The sequence below is a fragment of the Aulonocara sp. 'chitande type north' Nkhata Bay genome, linkage group LG14, assembly GCF_057382095.1.
Source record: "Aulonocara sp. 'chitande type north' Nkhata Bay isolate Kocher_YH1m ecotype deep benthic linkage group LG14, A_spYH_male_GT1.1, whole genome shotgun sequence".
NCBI lineage: Eukaryota > Metazoa > Chordata > Actinopteri > Cichliformes > Cichlidae > Aulonocara > Aulonocara sp. 'chitande type north' Nkhata Bay.
This window is the reverse complement of record NC_141357.1, coordinates 9519280-9539857: the sequence shown is the minus strand read 5'-3', so window position 1 is coordinate 9539857 and position 20578 is coordinate 9519280. Positions and strand designations below refer to the sequence as shown.

Sequence of the window (20578 nt, the reverse complement as noted above, 5' to 3'; positions counted from 1 at the left end):
CAAACATCCTTTTTTTGTTTGTTTACTGATAAAGAATAAGGAGTATCCTCAGCTACAAGGAGTATTGGCAGGATAAGGTCAAAGGTCTCTCGATCACACAGTCACACAGTATTTCATTGTTTTGTCATATGAAGCAACACCAACACCTGTTCTAACTACATCATAGGTAGATTTGGAAACCCTGAGTTGCCTTAAAAACCTGATAACCACTTTCGTGTGACCTCTTGACCTGATCAGAATTGACTAAAATGATGATTTTCATGTATTCACTTTTATTTTGCACAGAAAGATTTGACCTTTAGTTGCTGGACCAAGCAGATTTACATTTTATACACAGACACACACACAGACAAGAACTGCTGTGTGTGAGTCTGATGTTGCTGTTGTAACTATGATGCTTACAGGGAACTAGTTTAAAGGGGCATTTTCAAGGCTAGTCATAAATCTTCAGTCAATAACAACCCACCAGGCTGTGCTGTGAGGTAGCAGTGAGAACAATGAGAACACCTGAGCGTAAAAAGGAAGTACTTTTTGTTTCTGTGAAATAGCTCCAAGCCAGTAGGACTCTGTCTTAACCTGCTTTGGTTTTATGTTTCATTCTGGAGGCATGTGGGTTTTAAACGGCATAAAGTACAGTCTTCCATGGAAAGCTGAACTGACTGACGAATGTCGGTTTTTAAAGAATTTACACATCGGCCAACCTCACTGGGTGTCTCACTGCCTCCATCAGGATTTTGGTGGATGAGCCTAACAGAAAGAAGTTTAAACTCAAATAGCAAAGAAAAATAACACATCGGTCTGTGATGGATTGTAATTAATGATGTAATATAAAAGAGGTCACCTAAACACATGAGATATCAATGGAAATGGAAAGCCCAGGATGTCCTGGACTTAGTATATCGGGACTTAGCAGGATAGTTTAAATAAGACAAAAGATATAGACCAAAAACAAATGTCCATTACAGAGGACATAAATGGATAGGTTGGTTCTCAGGAGGATATAACACATCAAAGTTCTCATTCCCATTCTCATATTTACATAACATTTATAATCTTTATAAACATTTGACTCTGTGGCCTCCTTTCAGTGGTCACTCCCCTTGTATGTTTGTCCACTTCTTCGCGTATCTCCTGATATAAGCAGCACCTTTCCCTGCTCTGAATTGCATTCTTTCTCCTGTCCAGTCACGTAGAGCTCCTGGTCTTTCATCTCTACAGCCTAATACAACAGAAAGGCATCTTTCAGGTAACAAAAAAACCCTAAAGTGTTGTGTTTTTAAGTTGTGTTTGGTTGTAATGAGATCAGTGAAGAACAGCTTTTTATTTTTGCAGAATACATCTTAGCTTTTGATTTTCAAGTAGTCAACGACTTGCTTTTGTATAAACGTTGACTCCAGTGTTATAAAACTTAATCAGGTTCCTTTTGCCTTACTGAGTAGACAGACATCTCTTATGTGTTAAGGTTGACCTATGTACTCCTTCAGGAGAATGCACCTCAGAATATGGAGGAAGAAACATGTTTATTACATTAACACAGACTCACACACAACAATACACACAACTCTGTTCTTAATTTTGTAACTGTGGAAATAGTTTGGGAAGTATTTTATTTCCAAAGAGAGGCATTTTCAAGGCTATTCATAAATCTTGTGTAAATAACAATAGTGAGGTAAATAACAGTGAGGCAGCAGTGACAATCACCTGAGTCTGAAGGGGTACTTGTTTCTGTGAAAATGGTCCAAACCAGTAGGACCCTGTCTCAACTTTTCATTGTGTGTTATATTCACAATTGCCACTGTAACCAAATACAAAATTAAACAAAAAGTAAGTTAAAAACCAAAATGTCTCTTCCAGCGAACATTAAAAAAAAATCTTCGATGTAATGTTAAGTCTTTTGTGTGATTTGGTGCTTCTCAAATTAATTAATGAATAATCCAAAAAGTAGCGATATTAATGCTAAAAAAAAAAAAACAAGAAAAGAAAGAAAAATATTTCCTCCAAACAAAGCTTCTAAATTTTAAATGCGCAAATCAGTCCATGCATGATTACATTGCTCCGCCCATCAAAAAGTCGACTGCGCGATATCGCCTCATTTATTGGAATGACGCATGTCGGTTGAAAACATTTACATATCGGCCAACCATACTGTCTGTCTCACTGCCTTTATCAAGATTTTGGTGGATGAGTGTAATAAAGTTTCTGGCCACACTCTTTACTCCCTCATCTAAAACTGGATGCTGGCCTTACAGAAAGAAGGCAGACACAAGTTGGAATATAATTAAGGACATTTAGACATCTAATGTATTTGGGTATGCAAAATGAGGTACTTTTACTGTTTTCATTGCACATTTGCAGCTTGGTCCAGAAACTGAACTCCTGGTCAGTTACTAGGACCATACTGCCAAATTCACCTGCTTCTTGGAAGATTTTCTTTCCTTCCCTGCTAACCCCAAAGTAGCTGTGACACACTTCCTTTCTTCATTTTTTCAGTGGAAATACATTTTAAAACAATGATCTTTGCCAATTTGCAGAGAACACGTCATATTCTGATTAAACATTCATTTATGGTCACTTTTTGCACCAGTGGTGATAAAAGGAGCTGTGTCTTATCAGTGGTCCTTCCCCTTGCTTTTTCCTCCTTAGCACATAACCTTGTATAACCAGCTCCATTCTCTGCTTTCATTTTTATTCTTTCTCCTGTCCTGTCACGTAGAGTGTGTTTCTCTTAAACTGTTGGGCCACAGCGTAATACCACAGAAGGAAACTTTCAGCTATTTGGCTGTAATGAGATTAAACCTGATGTGTTAACAACTTCCTCTTTCTGCATCCTAACCTTATTCATCAGTCTACAGAGTGTAAATCCTCTACACTATGTCATCTAACCAATCATTCAAAAACCAACATGAAGAGGCCTACGCCTCCCTGATGAAAGGCCTGAAGGAGCTGGACCTACAGGGACCCTATGTTCCCAGTGACCTGGTCCTGATCGGAGACCATGCCTTTCCTGTAGCAATGAACAGTCGAGGTCAGGTGCTGATGGCTGCCTCTCTGTACGGCAGTGGAAGGATTGTGGTCCTGGGTCATGAGGGCTACTTGACAACCTTTCCTGCTCTGGTAGAAAATGCTGTGACCTGGCTGAGAGGTGATGGATCTGATAACCTCTCTGTAAGGGTGCACAGAAAAGTCAGTGCAGTTGCTGATAACCTCCAAAAACCCAGCTTCCAAGTAGAAGTTGTGGGAGCTTTCAGTGACAGACTGGGAGTTGGTGTTTATGTGACCGATGCCTACAGTGTGGGCTCAGACCCAACAGAGCTGGTGGCGTTTCTGAAAGCTGGAGGAGGGGTGCTGATAGCTGGGCAGGCGTGGCATTGGGCTGCAACTCACCCCAAAGAGAACACACTGCATCAGTTTGATGGGAATAAAGTGGCAGGAGTGGCAGGAATCTACTTCACTGAGCGTTATGGTGAGGCGGAGAACCTGCCCGTCTACCCTCAGATCCCGTCCTCCTGGAAGTCATTAGCGTGAGTATTCTATATAGCTCTGTTTTACTGCACGTTTACAAAAGTTCCACTTTCCATATAATAACTTTAAATTTTGTGTGACCTTTTGAGCTTTTGAAAACAGTTTTTCTCACATTGAAAGAGTCTTCCTAAGGTTAAATTTGGGACTGATACCATTTCTTTATTAGCTAATTTAATTCATATTGGGATCTTCCCCTCCCAGCATTCCTGGATCTTGGATGAGGGGAGGATCATCCACAAAAGTCCATCAAAGGACTTAGTTTGTGTGTGTGTGTGTGTGTGTGTGTGTGTGTGTGTGTGTGTGTGTGTGTGTGTGTGTGTGTGTGTGTGTGTGTGACTCTATCTTTTCAGAAAAGTCAGTTTATGTCATGTTCCTGGGTCGAGCGACCCAGTGTTTGAGTTTTATGTATCTTTTGTATTCATTTGTGCCCTAGTTTAGCTCATCCAGTTTATTTTGAGATTGCTGTTTAGTCCTTTGTTCCTTAGTTGTTTATGTCATCTCCCCCTGTACTAAGTCTCCCTGGTTCATGCGTCATGTCTGCGTGGTTATGTTTACTTCATGTCATGTCTAATCTCCATGTTTCCTGTTTTTTCCTTTGAAAGTCTGTATTCAATGTCAGTGTATTCAGTTTCACTTCTCCTGTCCTGTCGTTTGGTTCATGTGTGTCATGCTGTGCTCCCATGTGTGGCCACTTCCCCTGATCATCCCTCATGTGTATTTAGTCTCTGGCTGTGTCCCAATTCAGGGTCTGTACGCTTGAAGTACGCATTTTAAATGCAGTTAAGTCACCGCCACGCAACGACGGCTGTCCCAACCCAAGTGTACTTCAAATGCATACTCCAAATGCTCCGTCGATTTCCCCAAATATCAAGCATGGTCCGGTGCACGCTTCGTGGTCCCATATATCCCACAATTCATAGCGCGGCGGTGGGTGTGGAGAATTTTGCCGCAAAATACGGCAGAATGGAGCGGTCGGACAGGTTTTTTTTTTTTTTTCCAAACTTCATTGAAATTATAAAGCGAACAGTCAGTCATTCCAGTTCAGTTTGTACAGTAGACATACAAGGCAAATAAGAGTAACAATATACAGTACAATGAAATAAGAAGGATAAATAAATAAAGGGGAAAAAAAGAAAAAAGACAAAAAGGGGGGGAATGTGACAGACTTCATAACAACTTTGTACTTGAAAGTTGTGACAGCTCATTCGTTAAACATTTCTGAATTAATTTCAATCAATAATAAACCTTTTTTATTGGAAGTTAGAGTAAGAGAGTTTAAGTAATATTCAATTTCAATCAAAAACAAATTAAATGATGGGGTTTTGAAATTTACATTTATGTATATGGAATTTCCCTAATAAGATGGAGCGGCCGAAGAGTGAACTGTCAAAAGTACTGAATATGACATCACTTATTTATGTGCGAATGTTTAATAATTAAAGTCAGTCATATATCCACAAACACAACAAGCTGAAAGTCAGTGATATATGTATATGTGTGTATATATATATATATATGTGTGTGTGTGTGTGTGTGTGTATATCTATATATATATCTATATATATCTATATATATATATCTATATATATCTATATATAGATACACTCAACAAAAATATAAACGCAACACCTTTGTTACTGCTCCCATTCCCCATGGGATGGACGTAGAGACCTAAAATTCATTCCAGATACACAATATAACCATCCCTCCCAAACAGTGGTCACAAATCAGTCCAAATGTGTGGTAGTGGGCACATCTGCTATATTGAGATAATCCATCCCACCTCACAGGTGTGCCACATCAGGATGCTGATCTGACATCATGAGTAGTGCACAGGTGTACCTCAGACTGCCCACAACAAAAGGCCACCCTGGAATGTGCAGTTTTGTCTCACAGCAAAATGCCACAGATGCCACAAGCAATAAGGGAGCGTGCAATTGGCATGCTGACAGCAGGAATGTCAACCAGATCTGTCGCCCGTGCATTGAATGTTCATTTCTCAACCATAAGCCGTCTCCACAGGCGTTTCAGAGAATATGGCAGCACATCCAACCAGCCTCACAACCGCAGACCTCGTGTAACCACACCAGCCCAGGACTTCCACATCCAGCAGGTTCACCTCCAAGATCGTCTGAGACCAGCCACCCAGACAGCTGCTGGAACAATTGGTTTGCACAACCAAACAATTTCTGCACAAACTGTCAGAAACCGTCTCAGGGACGCTCAACTGCATGCCCGTCGTCCTCATCGGGGTCTTGACCTGACTCCAGCTCGTCGCCGTAACAGACTTGTGTGGGCAAATGCTCACATTCGATGGCGTCTGGCACGTTGGAGAGGTGTGCGCTTCACGGATGAATCATGGTTCACATTGTTCAGGGCAGATGGCAGCTGAGAATGTCCCAGTTCTTGCATGGCCAGCATACTCACCGGACATGTCACCCATTGAGCATGTTCGGGATGTGCTTGACCGGCGTATACGACAGCGTGTACCAGTTCCCACGAATATCCAACAACCTCGCACAGCCATTGAAGTGGAGTGGACCAACATTCCACAGGCCACAATTGACAATCTGATAGACTCCATGCGACGATGTGTTGCACTGCATGAGGCAAATGGTGGTCACACCAGATACTGACCGGTTCTGGGTCCCCAGACCCCCAATAGTGCAAAAAACTGCACATTCCAGGGTGGCCTTTTGTTGTGGGCAGTCTGAGGTACACCTGTGCACTACTCATGATGTCAGATCAGCATCCTGATGTGGCACACCTGTGAGGTGGGATGGATTATCTCAATATAGCAGATGTGCCCACTACCACACATTTGGACTGATTTGTGACCACTGTTTGGGAGGGATGGTTATATTGTGTATCTGGAATGAATTTTAGGTCTCTACGTCCATCCCATGGGGAATGGGAGCAGTAACAAAGGTGTTGCGTTTATATTTTTGTTGAGTGTATATATAGATATATATATAAAAACACCCAGCACGCCCCTGCGGGCGGTTTATCCTTCAAGCTCGGGTCCTCTACCAGAAGCCTGGGAGCTTGAGGGTCCTGCGCAGTATCTTAGCTGTTCCCAGGACTGCGCTCTTCTAGACAGAGATCTCCGATGTTGTTCCCGGGATCTGCTGGAGCCACTTGCCTAGCTTGGGAGTCACCGCACCTAGTGCTCCGATTACCACGGGGACCACCGTTACCTTCACCCTCCACATCCTCTCGAGCTCTTCTCTGAGCCCTTGGTATTTCTCCAGCTTCTCGTGTTCCTTCTTCCTGATATTGCTGTCATTCGGAACCGCTACATCGATTGCTACGGCCGTCTTCTTCTGTTTGTCTACCACCACTATGTCCGGTTGGTTAGCCACCACCATTTTGTCCGTCTGTATCTGGAAGTCCCACAGGATCTTAGCTCGGTCATTCTCCACCACCCTTGGGGGCATCTCCCATTTTGACCTCGGGACTTCCAGGTTATACTCGGCACAGATGTTCCTGTACACTATGCCGGCCACTTGGTTATGGCGTTCCATGTATGCCTTGCCTGCTAGCATCTTACACCCTGCTGTTATGTGCTGGATTGTCTCTGGGGCATCTTTACACAGCCTGCACCTGGGGTCTTGCCTGGTGTGATAGACCCCAGCCTCTATGGATCTTGTGCTCAGAGCTTGTTCTTGTGCTGCCATGATTAGTGCCTCTGTGCTGTCTTTCAGTCCAGCTTTGTCCAGCCACTGGTAGGATTTCTGGATATCAGCCACCTCCTCTATCTGCCGGTGGTACATACCATGCAGGGGTCTGTCCTTCCATGATGGTTCCTTGTCTCCCTCCTCTTTCTTGGGTTTCTGCTGCCTGAGGTATTCACTGAGCACTCGGTCAGTTGGGGCCATCTTCCCAATGTATTCTTGGATGTTCGTTGTCTCATCCTGGACTGTGGTGCTGACACTCACCAGTCCCCGGCCCCCTTCCTTCCGCTTAGCGTACAGCCTCAGGGTGCTGGACTTGGGGTGAAACCCTCCATGCATGGTAAGGAGCTTTCTTGTCTTTATGTCAGTGGCTTCTATCTCCTCCTTTGGCCAGCCTATTACCCCAGCAGGGTACCTGATCACGGGCAGGGCGTACGTGTTGATGGCCCGGATCTTGTTCTTACCATTCAGCTGACTCCTCAGGACTTGCCTGACCCTCTGCAGGTACTTGGTGGTTGCAGCTTTTCTAGCGGCCTCTTCATGGTTCCCATTCGCCTGCGGGATCCCCAGGTACTTGTAACTGTCCTCTATGTCTGCAATGTTGCCTTCTGGTAGTTTGATCCCCTCAGTTCTGACTACCTTCCCTCTCTTTGTTACCATCCGACTACACTTCTCCAGTCCAAACGACATTCCAATGTCATTGCTGTATAGCCTGGTAGTGTGGATCAGTGAATCGATGTCTCGTTCACTCTTGGCATACAGCTTGATGTCATCCATGTACAGGAGGTGGCTGACAACTGCTCCGTTCCGTAGTCGGTATCCGTAGCCAGTCTTGTTAATGATCTCACTGAGGGGGTTCAGGCCTATGCAGAACAGCAGTGGGGACAGAGCATCTCCTTGGTAGATCCCGCACTTGATGGTGACTTGTGATATGGGCTTGGAGTTGGCCTCTAGTGTTGTACGCCACATCCCCATTGAGTTCCTGATGAAGGCTCTTAGGGTCCCATTGATCTTGTACAATTCTAGGCATTCCAGTATCCAGCTGTGGGGCATTGAGTCATAGGCCTTCTTGTAATCAATCCAGGCAGTGCACAGGTTGGTCTTGCAGTCTCGGCTGACTGTTCTGTCTACCAGTAGCTGGTGGTATTCTTGCCAATTCCTTTCTGTGTCCCGCTCATGTATTGACCCATGTACCTGTTCATCTTAGCCGATATGATGCCTGACAGGAGCTTCCATGTAGTACTGAGGCAGGTTATTGGTCGGTAGTTGGAGGGGACCGGTCCCTTCTTGGGGTCCTTGGGGATCAGGACCGTCCGACCTTCGGTTAGCCATTCCGGGTGTCTCTCGTTAACTAGCAGCTGGTTCATTTGTGCTGCCAGACGCTCGTGGAGTGCAGTCAGCTTCTTTAGCCAGTAGGCGTGAACCATGTCGGGCCCTGGTGCTGTCCAACTCTTCATACTGGAGACCCTTTCTTGGATATCTGCCATTGTGATGGTTACTGGACCCTGTTCAGGGAGGTCACTGTGGTCTGCCCTCAGATCCACTAGCCACTGAGCATTGCCGTTATGGGTTGCGTCCTTCTCCCATATGCTCTTCCAGTATTGCTCCGTCTCCAGCCTTGGTGGTGCTGTTCTCTTATTATTATTGTTCCCTTGCCACTGAGAGTACACCTTTGCTGGTTCTGTGGAGAACAGCTGGTTTATTCTCCTGCCTTCTATCTCTCTGGTGTACCTCCTCAAGCGGCTGGCCAAGGCTGTGAGTCTTTGCTTGCCATATGCCATATATATAGATATATGGATATATATATATATATAGATATATGGAGATATATATATATATATATATATATATATATATATATATATATATATATATATATATATATATATATATATATATATATATATATATATATATATGGATGGATGGATAGATAGATAGATGTAGATAGATATATCATAATAATCTGACAATACTATAATATTGGCCATATTATATTTACATTATCACAGTGAGATGACTTTAGTCTCATGAACAACATTAACTTGTTATTTACTAACTAATCTTAAATGACTGTTCAGCACAGAAGTGAAGCCCAACAATCATGTTTTACAGTCCCGTGGTCTCAGCCTCAGATACTCAACTAATCAAAGTGATGTCATGACAAAAATGAATGACCAACAAAACATTTTTCTCCTTCATTTCTGTCAAACAATGCTGTATGTCACGTGTCTCGCGGTTAGTAACATGGTTGCTAGGCAACCTGAACAGCGCGACGAAGCGTATACCGTCCCATTTCACAAGCCTCTCACTTCCGCACTTCTCGTACTTATAGTACGCACCGTACGTAGTACGCGTAGTGCGCGTACTTCAAGCGTGCAGACCCTGAATTGGGACACAGCCTCTGTGTTTCATACAGTCTGTGTCACGTCGTCTGTGTTCCCACCCTCCATGTCCTCCCGGCCAGTCTGTACATCATCGTCATTTGACCTTAGAACTGAAGAAGCTTCTCGGATGAGAGGTGAAACGTCTTCAAGTAACTTAAAGAAGTCCAGACGCTTTTCTTTGCAAGCTCCTTTGATCATCGTCATGGTTTTCTGAGTCTCCTTAGTTTATCAGTATCTGTTTCCCAGTTTAGTTTAGGTTCAGTTTAGTCACGGTGTTTCTGCTTTGTGTTGAGACCTGTCATCAGCCACAATAAAGGCTCGCTTTCAGTTTAAGTTTACTTCGGTCTACTCTCTTGTGTTCGCACCTGGGTCCACCACACACACCCCCGCATGGTCTGTCCCCTCAGATCGTGACAGTTTATTTTTACAGAGTTTATATAGTTTTCACAAATAGGTTAATTTACAAACCACTGATTTTTTTTTATATGAAGAAATGTGTACAATTATTCTTAAATCACTTTAATTCTGCACATGTCACTTTTCTATTCCACTTTTCAAATACAGGACAGGCAGGGATTTCAAGGATGACTTGGGGTTCTTACTCCAGGGGGTTTCAGAATTCAACCTCCCCTCTGAGTATCTGTGTTCTGAGGTTCTAGTCCACAGCCCACTAGCCTTTCCCATCGGGACTACAGAAGATGGACGACCATTCCTGGCAGGAGCCTACTATGGGCGAGGACGAGTCCTTGTGGTTACACATGAAAGATGTCTTGAAGTTGAGGTAGAGTCAACATTAAATGTTAGTCATAAAATTTCAAAGTCAAAATCTTTAGAGGGTTAGGTATTAGACCTCAGGATGATTGAAGTGAAATGTGTGCTGATTGGACTTGTCTTTAATATATCACCAAATCCATGACTTCCTTTGCTGCTGCTTTCCTTTGATTTTAGAGTATGGCTCCATTTTGGAGAAACACCATTCACTGGTTGGATGAAGGGCGCAGAGGGGTTGTTGGTGTCATGGTGGATCCTGCACTCAAAGTTCTGAGTGAGTCTGGGCTGAAGTGCGAGAAGACAAACTTCAGGAAAGACCTCAGCGTGTTTGTGTGTACAGCGTATATCACTGAGCATTTGGAGGAAATTCAAAACTTTGTGGCAGAGGGAGGAGGCCTGCTGATTGGAGGACATGCCTGGTACTGGGCGCAGACACATGCTGGGCAAAATCCACTTACAGATTTCTCAGGTATGAAAATGCACCACAAGGGTTTCAAAATATACAGAGTAGAAATACCGGTAGTGTTCTTATTTTCCACCTAATTGTCCATGTGTAAAATGTGTTGTATACATGCAGTGCTGTAACAGACTCATACATTATAAGGTGTGATATGTTGTGATAAGTCAAGGATCAAAAAGGAGTCTTCTCATTAGTGGTCAAAAACAAAGTCAAGACATTTCCAACCACATGACTCAAAGTCAAACTGGCTTTACTTTTTTTCAGGGAACAAGATCCTGAACCAAATGGGATTGAGCCTTTTGGGAGCAAAAATCCGTGCAGGAACATACAAAGCCTTTGTACCCAGCTGGCCGATTAAAGATACTTACCACTTCCGCCACCTTCTACACCGCTTTGCTGCCCATGTGACTACAGGTGTAGAACTTAGCAAGCATGAGGAGGGATGTCTTAAAAAGCTGGGCAATGACTGTGATGCTTATTTGCGCACAAAGGCACGTGGCTGCTTCTATTACACTCAAGTGTTGGCTGCACTCACTGATATGTTAAAGAGGTCAGGCCTGTCACAGGTGAGTAGAGAAAAAACATTTGAACAGCACAGACTAGTGCACTGATGATTATATGGCAGCTGTTAACCACTAAGATGTTACACTAATATGTTCTTCTTTCAAGGTGAGTGACAGCTGCCCTGCAAAGACGCCAAAAGACCATCTACTCCTCAGTTTGGGATCACCTGTATATGAGTTTTGCCTAAATCCTGAGGCCCTCCTGCCCTACCTCATCAAGGATAGGCCACTGATGCCAGACGTCTATAACCACAGGCTCAAGATCGATGTTACCACAGCAGGTCAGATTTCATGTTTGTGGACAAATGTGTCAACTGTGAATATGTCACAACCAGTGTGCAAGCCACACTTAAACACAAAACTTAGTGGGTCAGATTCAGTGAGTTTATTTACAGTCCAAGTGATTTGATAACTGCTTACAAAATCTTCAAGCAAGAGAAAATCCACAGTTTCTATCTACTAAGTCTGTAGGAACTCGTAGTGTTCACTAGTCAAATCCCTAACTTCCGATCCCACATGACACAGAAACGGATTCTCCCCCACAAATTTCTCTCTCTCAGAGATAGACGCCCAGTGACACTTTTTTTTTTCAAATTTGTGTTTGTGTGTGTGTGTGTGTGTGTGTGTGTTAGATGGGGAAGAATGGATCAGCACTGGTCTCTACCTCTCTCCTTGTATGAGTACCTACATGGTGATGCCAACTGAGATTATCAACAAGGAGTGGAAGGTGAAACCTACAAAATTGTATAATTTAAAGGTCTTTCTCCTTCTGATGACACTACATGTTCATGAAAACCTCAAGTGAGGTTTGCATGACTCCTTTTTACCCTTTGTAACTGTAACAAGGTCCATTTGTAGTTGCAGCCATTTCAAAGATTGATGTAACGACCATGACATCACCCACAGGTGAAGCTCTGTTTTGAAGCTTTTGGGAGTGTTGAGTTATGCTGTGTTGTGCTGCGTGGCGTGCCGCAACAGCCCCTTAGGTTCTGCCTGTTTGCAGCAAAGGTTCATTCAATCTAAAGGACCAGCCCCACTTGATTTTTTTCTGTCATTTAACAGCTCAAACCATCCCTGAAATCTCTTACTTGATTGGACGATATTGACACAGGAAACTAATAGCACACCACAAGAAAGAAAATGTAATCATGACAACTGCTTTGTAAATCATTCCTGAATGCACTCTGTATTCAGGAATGGGGCTGTTTGCAAAGGCGACGGGTGTTGTAATTTGACGCTAAATCCAATAGATTTTCCATTTTATCTACAGATTCAGATAGGCTGTCAAACTGATGACCTACATGACAAGGATGAGCTGAAGAGACCACCACGTGTTCATGAGCGATTTCCTGTTACATCAGAGATGATGCATGTGTCCAACCTGTGGGGGGGGGCTCATCTACCTGGTGGCCCCACCCAACACACAAGTGAAGGGGTTGGAGATCATAGTGCAGAAAGCTGTAACTGTTCCATATTACAAGTCTGGTAAGTCTGTGGTTTATAACAGTGCTGTGTACTTTATGTCCATGGAGTTAATGGAAGATATCTGATAAGTCTTAATCTTATTCACTTGGATCACCTTCATTCTGATCCCAAGTGTTTTCAATGGACGATGCAGGTGAAACAATTTCAGTTCAACATGTTGAAAGTTAAGTAAAGAAAAGTAAACAAAAATCTAGTTAACAGCTTAACCCTCTCGTCTAAAACAGTGTACAAGGTTTGCTTAATTCTTATTATTCAAAGCCTTCAGCTTTACACAAAAGCCTGTTTTAAAACTTTAAAGGCTGTTTGAAGGGTGTAATCAAATGCATATGTGACGCTGAAAAATTACAGAAATACAAAATACAGATACTATAGAAAATGTTTATATTTTTTAAAATGCAGTAATTCAAAGCATTTTAATAGATCTGCTCCTCTCTTTGTTCTTTTCAGGTGCAACAACTGCAGCTGAATGGTTAAAGCTGCGCACGGCTCCTGGGCCCTGGACAGAGTTGGAGTTTGAAAACATCGTCCTCACCGTACCATCACATGTTGTTCGGGGTCTGGAGCACCCCGAGGAGGTGGCTGCACTCTGGGATGAAATCATGAGGGCCATTGCGGATCTGGCTGCCAAATCACACAAATTTCCCCACAAGGAGCGCTTTGTGACAGATGTGCAGATTTCTGCTGGTAAGTGCACTTTGACTCCCAAGGACATGAAACTAGTCCCAACTCACTGTGGATGACAAACAATTTAACTAAAACATCATGTTCATGCTCAGTGTGATACATTTTTATATTTGTTTTTGACTCTGTTGATGAGAGGATGCAAAGATTTCTAGAAAACAAAATATATATACAAAGAAAGGATGAGGAATATCAACTAAAGTAGAGACTACTGGATTACTCACATACAACAAGATCAAGATGATCTGGCAAAGGGTGGGATTTGGGAACTGACATGTGTCAATTCTGGTAGGTGAAAGAGGCAGGAAAACAAAATGTCATGTATTTTTCTTCTGTTAAGGCTGGATGCATTCAGGTTATCCCATCATGGCACACCATGCCTCAGCTGCTGAAGTAGTTGATGTTAAAAAAGGTAAACAACTGTGGGGCCCCATCCATGAACTTGGACACAACCAACAGAGAAGCTGCTGGGAGTTCCGACCACACACCACAGAGTGTACATGCAACCTGTGGTCAGTGTATGTGAATGAAGAGGTGCTGGGCATCAACAGAGCACAGGTAGAGCAAATCAAGTGTTTTTGACAGTCTCATTTGTTTTATATTAGTCAACATCAAGAAAACTCTTTTTGTATCCTATCACAGCACATCACATACCTTTTTCGCTGTGATCACATGATTTCATAACTACATAACATAAATAGATTTAAAACTCTTCTTTGTTTTACATCAATCATCATCAGAAAACTCATGACTGAGTTTGCTGTGATCACATGATTTAGCAACTATCTCATTCCATGTTCTTTCGTGCAGGCTCATGGTGATTTGACTTTAGCTAAACGAAAGAGTCGAGTAGAGGAGTACATCAAGGGAGGAAGGAAACTCAGTGACTGGAGTGTGTGGGTTGCCCTGGAAACATATCTGCAGGTGAGAAATTATAGAGAAATTTTGCTTGATCCATAGTAAAGAAAACACTTGATATGAATACAGAGGTGGGTAGTAACTAGTTACATTTACTTGAGCAAGTTTTTGAAAAAACTTTGCTTTTAAAGTATACTCGACCCACCTCTGTATGAATAAGACTGAAAGTCCATATAGACTTGCAGACTTATAGTGAAGCTAACATTAAATGGTAACAGGTTCTGATGCTTTGGTCAAGAGATTATTGCTCCTAACATAAAAGACAGCTAATAGTTTGGCTTGTTGTTATAATTACCTTCTCTGTAGCTCCAGGAAAAGTTTGGCTGGGATGCCTTTAAGAAGGTTTTTGCTGCGTACCACCACATGAGAGACTTTCCTGATGACAATGACACAAAGATGAACCTGTATGCTGAGACTTTCTCGCAGACTGTGGGGATGAACCTGACCGGCTTCTTCAAGGCCTGGGGCTGGCCCATCAAAACAGCCACTGAGAGGAAACTGTCCCAGCTGCCTTATTGGAATGATCACCCCATGACCCAGTACAGATGAACTAAACACGACTGCGGAATAAAGAAATGTAACGAGTGAAACTTTAGTTCATTAAACGCTTTATATTAATCTTTTTATAACATTTATTGCATGCAGAGGAACGTTGTAGCTTTTTTCACAGTATTTGCACTGATCATTTGCTCCAAATTAGTACCCCTCCAATTTAACTAGATTTCTTTGAGTAAACTTGGACATTAACATGTCCTCTGTGCTTATTTTTATATCTGGGATTGTAAGAGAGGAGGGGAAGAACTGTAAGTTGGGTTGCAGTGTAGAGGAGCTAAATATTATTATTGCTGTTCCTCAAAGTGAAGATCTGTTGCCATAATGTCAAAACGGCTTAGCTCTGTGAATTATAAAAAGGTAATTATTTAGCATACACACAGATTGCAGCTGGATTGTGAGCTGTGGTTATGCTGTTGCTTTTTGGTTTAATCAGTAATCATGTTTTTAATGCAGCAAGTAGCATTTCAGTAAGTCTGTAAAATTCTGTAACCCATAATTATCACTCTGTAATAACCATGTAATGCTTTCACTGAACTTTGAACTTGTCAATCGCTATGGGACAACCTGGACTCATTTTTTTTTGCCTCTAAATTGAGAACTGATGCACACAATAAACAATAGTTGTATAATTAAGTCTGTCGTTTTTTTTTTGTTTGTTTTTTTTTTTTACTATATACACCTTCCTGCAACACAGGCTGTTTGTTTTTACTTTTCAGACATAATTATGATGAAGAAGCCATCATTCACAGCCTTGCTCCCAGTACTTACTACTTTGCATTTATTTCCTCTCACGCCCACGTCAACGTACTCTTGCCTTCCTTCGACATTGCTAGGTTGTGGATATGATAGAGTCGCAACATATGCTCATTAATCAACTATCTAAATTGCCACATTCTTGTCTTAGCAGGATCAATTTCTTTGCAAAACTACTCACTGGTGCCCGATGCTCAACCTCAAATGAAACAACTGCAGTTCAGATTTTCAGTATGTTAATTACGGTTGAACAAAAATGTTGCATAACAAACACAATCCTTTCATTTCATGGGGTGAAAAGTAATTGGACAAATTAAAGAACTGAAAATAAAATGTTCATTTCTAATACTTGGTTGAAAATGCTTTGCTGGTAATAACAGCCCGAAGTCTTGAGCTCATGGACATCACCAGATGCTGGGTTTCCTCCTTTTTAATGCTCTGTAAGGCCTTTATGCAGTGGCCTTGATTTATTAAACTCCTGACTTCCTTTGACTGCATGTTTTTGTCATTGTCCATCTATATAGTAAAACAACACCCAATCAATTTGACTTTTTTCCTAAACTGTGCTGGCTTTTCTTGGCAACTTAAGGATGGCTTGTTTTTCTGCATGGAGAGCTCTTTGGATTGCATTTTCTCTGGTCACAGTGAACTCTTCCAAATGCAAGCACCACATCTCAAATCAGCTACAGGACTTTTGTCTGCTTAACTGATAATGACATAATGAAGGAACTGCCCACACCTGCATTTGAGTCAATTGTTCAACTACTACTGTTCCCTTCAAAAATAGGGCGGCACATGTTAAGGAGCTAAAACTCTTAAACCCTTCATCCAATCTGAATGTGGACGCTGAGAGTCTGTATATTATGTCCATTATATAACTATAATTGGCATATGTTGCAGTGAACAGGTAATAAAAAAAACTTGTGTCAGTGTCGAAAAATATATGTACCTAACAGTATGTATATGAAGACCCTCAGCTGGGCTCAGGCAGTTTGAATCATTCATAAGTCTGTGATTGTATCATTATTTCCTCTTCTTTTTTGTCATAGTTTTTTCTTTTTTTTAAATGAGTACAGTCTCCCAAACAGAGGGTCATCCCTGACCTGACCTGAAGTATTTCAGCTGTGCAAGAAACTCAGTATTGGAACATGTGGGTGGCCCCAAAGACACATGAAGCCCAGTGAGCTGGGACTCGTGGATCCTCCAGGCATTCTGGTTCAGCTTGGGATTCTGAGGAACCACATTCGTCTGGGTGGCATTGAGGCTAGGGACTGCAGGTAAGAAGTAAAAGAGGGACAAGATTACAGTTTCTCAGTCCAAATAAAAGGTGAGAGTCTTCAAATATTGTAGAAAATTATTAAATACAAGCATGTCTAGAAAAAAACGTTGAAACATAATGCTGTAGTTCCGAGAGCTGTATTTACGTATGGTAAAGCTGAAGAAGCATTTTAAATGTCTTTAAATAAAAAATGTTAAGCTTTGCCTGGCCTTTCTCATAATGGTAGTCAATCTAAACTTTACTTTCCAAGTCTAAGCTGTAGGTTTATATGTAACATTTTATTATGTCAGCTTAAAGTGTAGCTAATATAACACCTCCTGAGAGTCAGTTTAATCACCAATTTCCAGCTTATTCACTGTATGACAGCATTTACAGTTTAATTACAGGTTTAAGACTCCTGTTGTTGCTCTGTCTTTATCACAGGCCCTCGATTAAGTCGAGTGTGTACATTGAATACAGTACTGTAGACTGCACAACCTTCTCTCCTTCCTTTGCGACACAGTTACTAATAAATAACCACATTATCCTTGTGCTTCTCATTTTTATTCATTTATTTAATATTTAATAGTAAGGATTCATTGGTTTAAAAGCTGTAAAACAACAATGTACAATTAAAAGATCCTTAAATTTACTGCCATCATTGCTTTTATGCTCTGCAATTGTTGTAAAACAACTCTCCCACTGGCTGTGCCGTGAACTGCTGCAAGAATGTTTCCAGTTTATCCAGAGAGAGCTGCTCCACCAAGTTGTCCTCTGTGTTTCTTGCTCTGGCAGCGCCGCTCTGAATGGGTCTGTCGTTGTTGTCCACACAGCAGTAGGCATTCCACAGGTAGTCTGGGATGTTGACACGCTTAACATTGTTTTTAACAATCCAGCTGTCTGCAGAAGGAATGGCACCGACCAGCACGTACGCCTTAGGGCACTTCTCCAGAAAAAGCTCAGTAAGCTGGGACTCGTGGATCCTCCAGGCATTCTGGTTCAGCTTGGGGTTCTGAGGAACCACATTAGTCAGGGTAAAAGTGGCGTTGCAACTAGGGACTGCAGGAGAGAAGGAGAAGAAGGACAAGCTTAAAGTCTCTCTGTCCAAAGAAAAGGTTAGAGCCACGATGAGTCAAGAAGTGGGTTAGTCATTTTCATTCAGCAATTAAAATATTCTAGAAAATTATAAATTTCAAGCATGTTTAGCAGAAAACATTGAAACATAAGGCTGGAGATGCTGCTCGTTAGTTAAGTCTATCTATCCTCAGCTGCTGCAGTCAAAAACAATTCCCCAGTCCTGTACTGCCATCTACTGTCTACCCTCCTGAAAAACATACAACCTGGATGGTGTCCATTGGGGTTGAGGTGACCACGGTCAAAGCCTGAATTTGTGTAGTCCTCATTCAGAGCTTGTCTCTCACCAAGGTAGACACCAGGGTGATCCTGCCCCAGCCAGTATCCATCTTTCATCTCTCCCTGCCAAGACCGATCTACCAGCTAAGATGCATGGAAACAAGATAGCAAATAATTAATTCCTTACGATCTAAAAATGTCTAAAAGAACAGAAAATGTAAATTTTATGACTCTATATTCTTCATACTTTCTCTCTGACATAAATATATATGCAAAATAAGCTTGTGTGGAACAAACCTGTGGCTCTACAAACCACCTGTTCTCCCTGCCACCTCCATTACTGGGCTGGAATTGATAGGCAGAGTAGACAGCAATGCGATGGATGGTGTCATACAGTGTGGCAAAGTGATACCTGATGGTGCAAATATTAGCAATAGATCAGAAGTGCTACTATGATAAATAAAGAACAAAGAAAGTTTTCGTTCTAAAAGTGATAAGCAGCAGTTGGATTTTCAAAGATACCATAGAAAAACAGTATTCTGAGTACACATTACAATGCTGTGTATGCTGATTCAGTTTTAAAGTATTCTTTCTGCCGGTTTACTACCTGTTGACAAAGCGCTGACAGAGGCGGGCAGCACCAGGTGTGGATGCTCCCAACTCAGGCACCTTTTCTTTGTAAAAGTACTTCATGCATTCTGGTGCATCCTCGGGCAAAATGATAAAATACATAATAATTAATAGTAACAGAAGTGAAGCTATTTGATAAGACACATATTTAATTATTCTGATAATCTGGAATAAGAAACCAACAAACCTCAAAACGTTCCACAACATCTGCGTGGACAAAACAGAGGAGCGGGAGAAGAGCACACAACGTTATGAATGTTTGCATTCTGGATCAGAAGTGTGGTGTCTGAGATTATTGACCTGAATAAAACACAAAGCAATAACACTTTTGTTAACAAGGCGCTACGTTACAAAGTATATGCTGCCGTGTATGTATAGCTCAGGCCATCACGTACTAATAAGCTAATTGCTGCTTTGGACCATCTGTGTTGATATTTGTGTGTTTCCACTCACCTGCTGGTGCACCTGTCTGCTGCCACAGTTCACCCTGAAGAAACTGGCTTTTATATGTGACTTCTCACCACTCCCTTTCACTCTGTTTGTCCAGTTTTATCTGAGCACATGATATTTGTGTGGAATGAACCAGAATCTGCTTACCAAAGAGCGGGTGCGGCTGACTAGATGATGTAGAAAATGGTAAAATTAGCACTATGATAGTGAGAGTGTGAGTAAATCTTAGTCACTTGCTTGAGTACAAATGAGTACAGCGTTCTGTTTAAAAACAAAAGAAAGAAAGAAAGTGTTAAGGTTCAAAATTGAGGAAGGAGAGTACAAACCAGCCTTGGTCCAGAAGGTCTTTGGTCAAACAATGATTTTAATGAATACACGCGTGGGAAGACACTCTGTACGCAGACAGCCAGTAGTCCTCGACTTAATCAAAGCATGAACAGATATTTTATAGCATCAGGGTTTGTTTACTGACGCCCCTTCATGCGTCACCGGTACATTTTATACATAGATCAGATCAACATCATCATGACTTTTCACCCAGAAAATCATCTTCTATTTTCATGGCTTGGTACTTTCCGTTCTTGTCTCAAAGTGAATTGTTCCTCTTTCTTGTCTAGACATAACTGATCTCTCCTCTAAATAAGTCTAACTAATATGTGTGTATGTGTTGACCTCACATGCTCTTTGTGTCACCTCTTAACTGTCTGTGTCTCGTCCTCAAATGCTCCTCAAAATAACCTACACTTAGACTCTGCTTTCGGTTTCAGTTCTGCAAAAGGCACACTCTGCAAACCTGCAACTTCCTGTCAGCCTGCAACTTAGTCTCTCTGAAAGACACACACTGTTTAAACATCTGAATGCAATATAAACTCCAGATTATATTATTAATGCAATGGTACTGATGACAATTATTTAACAATAGCAGTAAAATAATTTCCCTTCTCCACAAAAGAAAGAAAGAAAGAAAGAAAGAAAGAAAGAAAGAAAGAAAGAAAGAAAGAAAGAAAGAAAGAAAGAAAGAAAGAAAGAAAGAAAGAAAGAAAGAATATATCAGCAGTAATATAGTATTCCAAAATATGTTTTATGCTCTAAATATATTCTGACAAAATGACATTTTG

General features: G+C 41.8%; 2 protein-coding genes across 4 annotated transcripts; one reads left to right on the top strand and one right to left on the bottom strand.

The window, feature by feature from the left end:
• The first annotated feature begins 1252 nt into the window (after positions 1 to 1252).
• LOC147314070 (TRPM8 channel-associated factor homolog) lies at positions 1253 to 15747 on the top strand. Its single transcript, XM_086260858.1, is given in 12 exon segments — positions 1253 to 3521; positions 10148 to 10364; positions 10532 to 10823; positions 11079 to 11380; positions 11484 to 11658; positions 12010 to 12104; positions 12648 to 12764; positions 12766 to 12862; positions 13310 to 13546; positions 13884 to 14101; positions 14354 to 14467; positions 14768 to 15747. Coding segments are annotated over 12 exon segments (2757 nt in total). The 5' UTR covers positions 1253 to 2871; the 3' UTR covers positions 15011 to 15747.
• Positions 15748 to 17621: 1874 nt separating this feature from the next.
• On the bottom strand, positions 17622 to 20366 carry LOC147314069 (endonuclease domain-containing 1 protein). Of its 3 annotated transcripts, XM_086262763.1 has the most exons (7): positions 19787 to 20366; positions 19464 to 19627; positions 19198 to 19310; positions 18988 to 19088; positions 18678 to 18792; positions 18368 to 18524; positions 17622 to 18086 (listed from the first exon to the last, which is right to left on the bottom strand). In XM_086262763.1, exons 3-7 carry the CDS (start codon positions 19273 to 19275, stop codon positions 17695 to 17697), a joined length of 843 nt encoding a protein of 280 aa, XP_086118889.1. In that variant the 5' UTR covers positions 19276 to 19310; positions 19464 to 19627; positions 19787 to 20366; the 3' UTR covers positions 17622 to 17694. The 3 variants fall into 3 exon arrangements, with proteins under 3 accessions (XP_086118889.1, XP_086118888.1, XP_086118890.1); XM_086262762.1 differs by having other exon boundaries at positions 18988 to 19310; positions 19787 to 20363; XM_086262764.1 differs by lacking the exons at positions 19464 to 19627; positions 19787 to 20366 and having other exon boundaries at positions 18988 to 19078; positions 19198 to 19252.
• Between the last annotated feature and the right edge of the window lie 212 nt (positions 20367 to 20578).

Coding starts and splice junctions, on each gene's coding strand:
- LOC147314069 (XM_086262762.1), bottom strand. CDS start 19,217: ATGTTGTGGAACGTTTTGAGGTTTGTTGGTTTCTTATTCCAGATTATC. Junction 18,793..18,987: donor TGTCAGCGCTTTGTCAACAG/GTAGTAAACCGG, acceptor TTGCACCATCAG/GTATCACTTTGCCACACTGT. Junction 18,525..18,677: donor GGTGGTTTGTAGAGCCACAG/GTTTGTTCCACA, acceptor CATGCATCTTAG/CTGGTAGATCGGTCTTGGCA.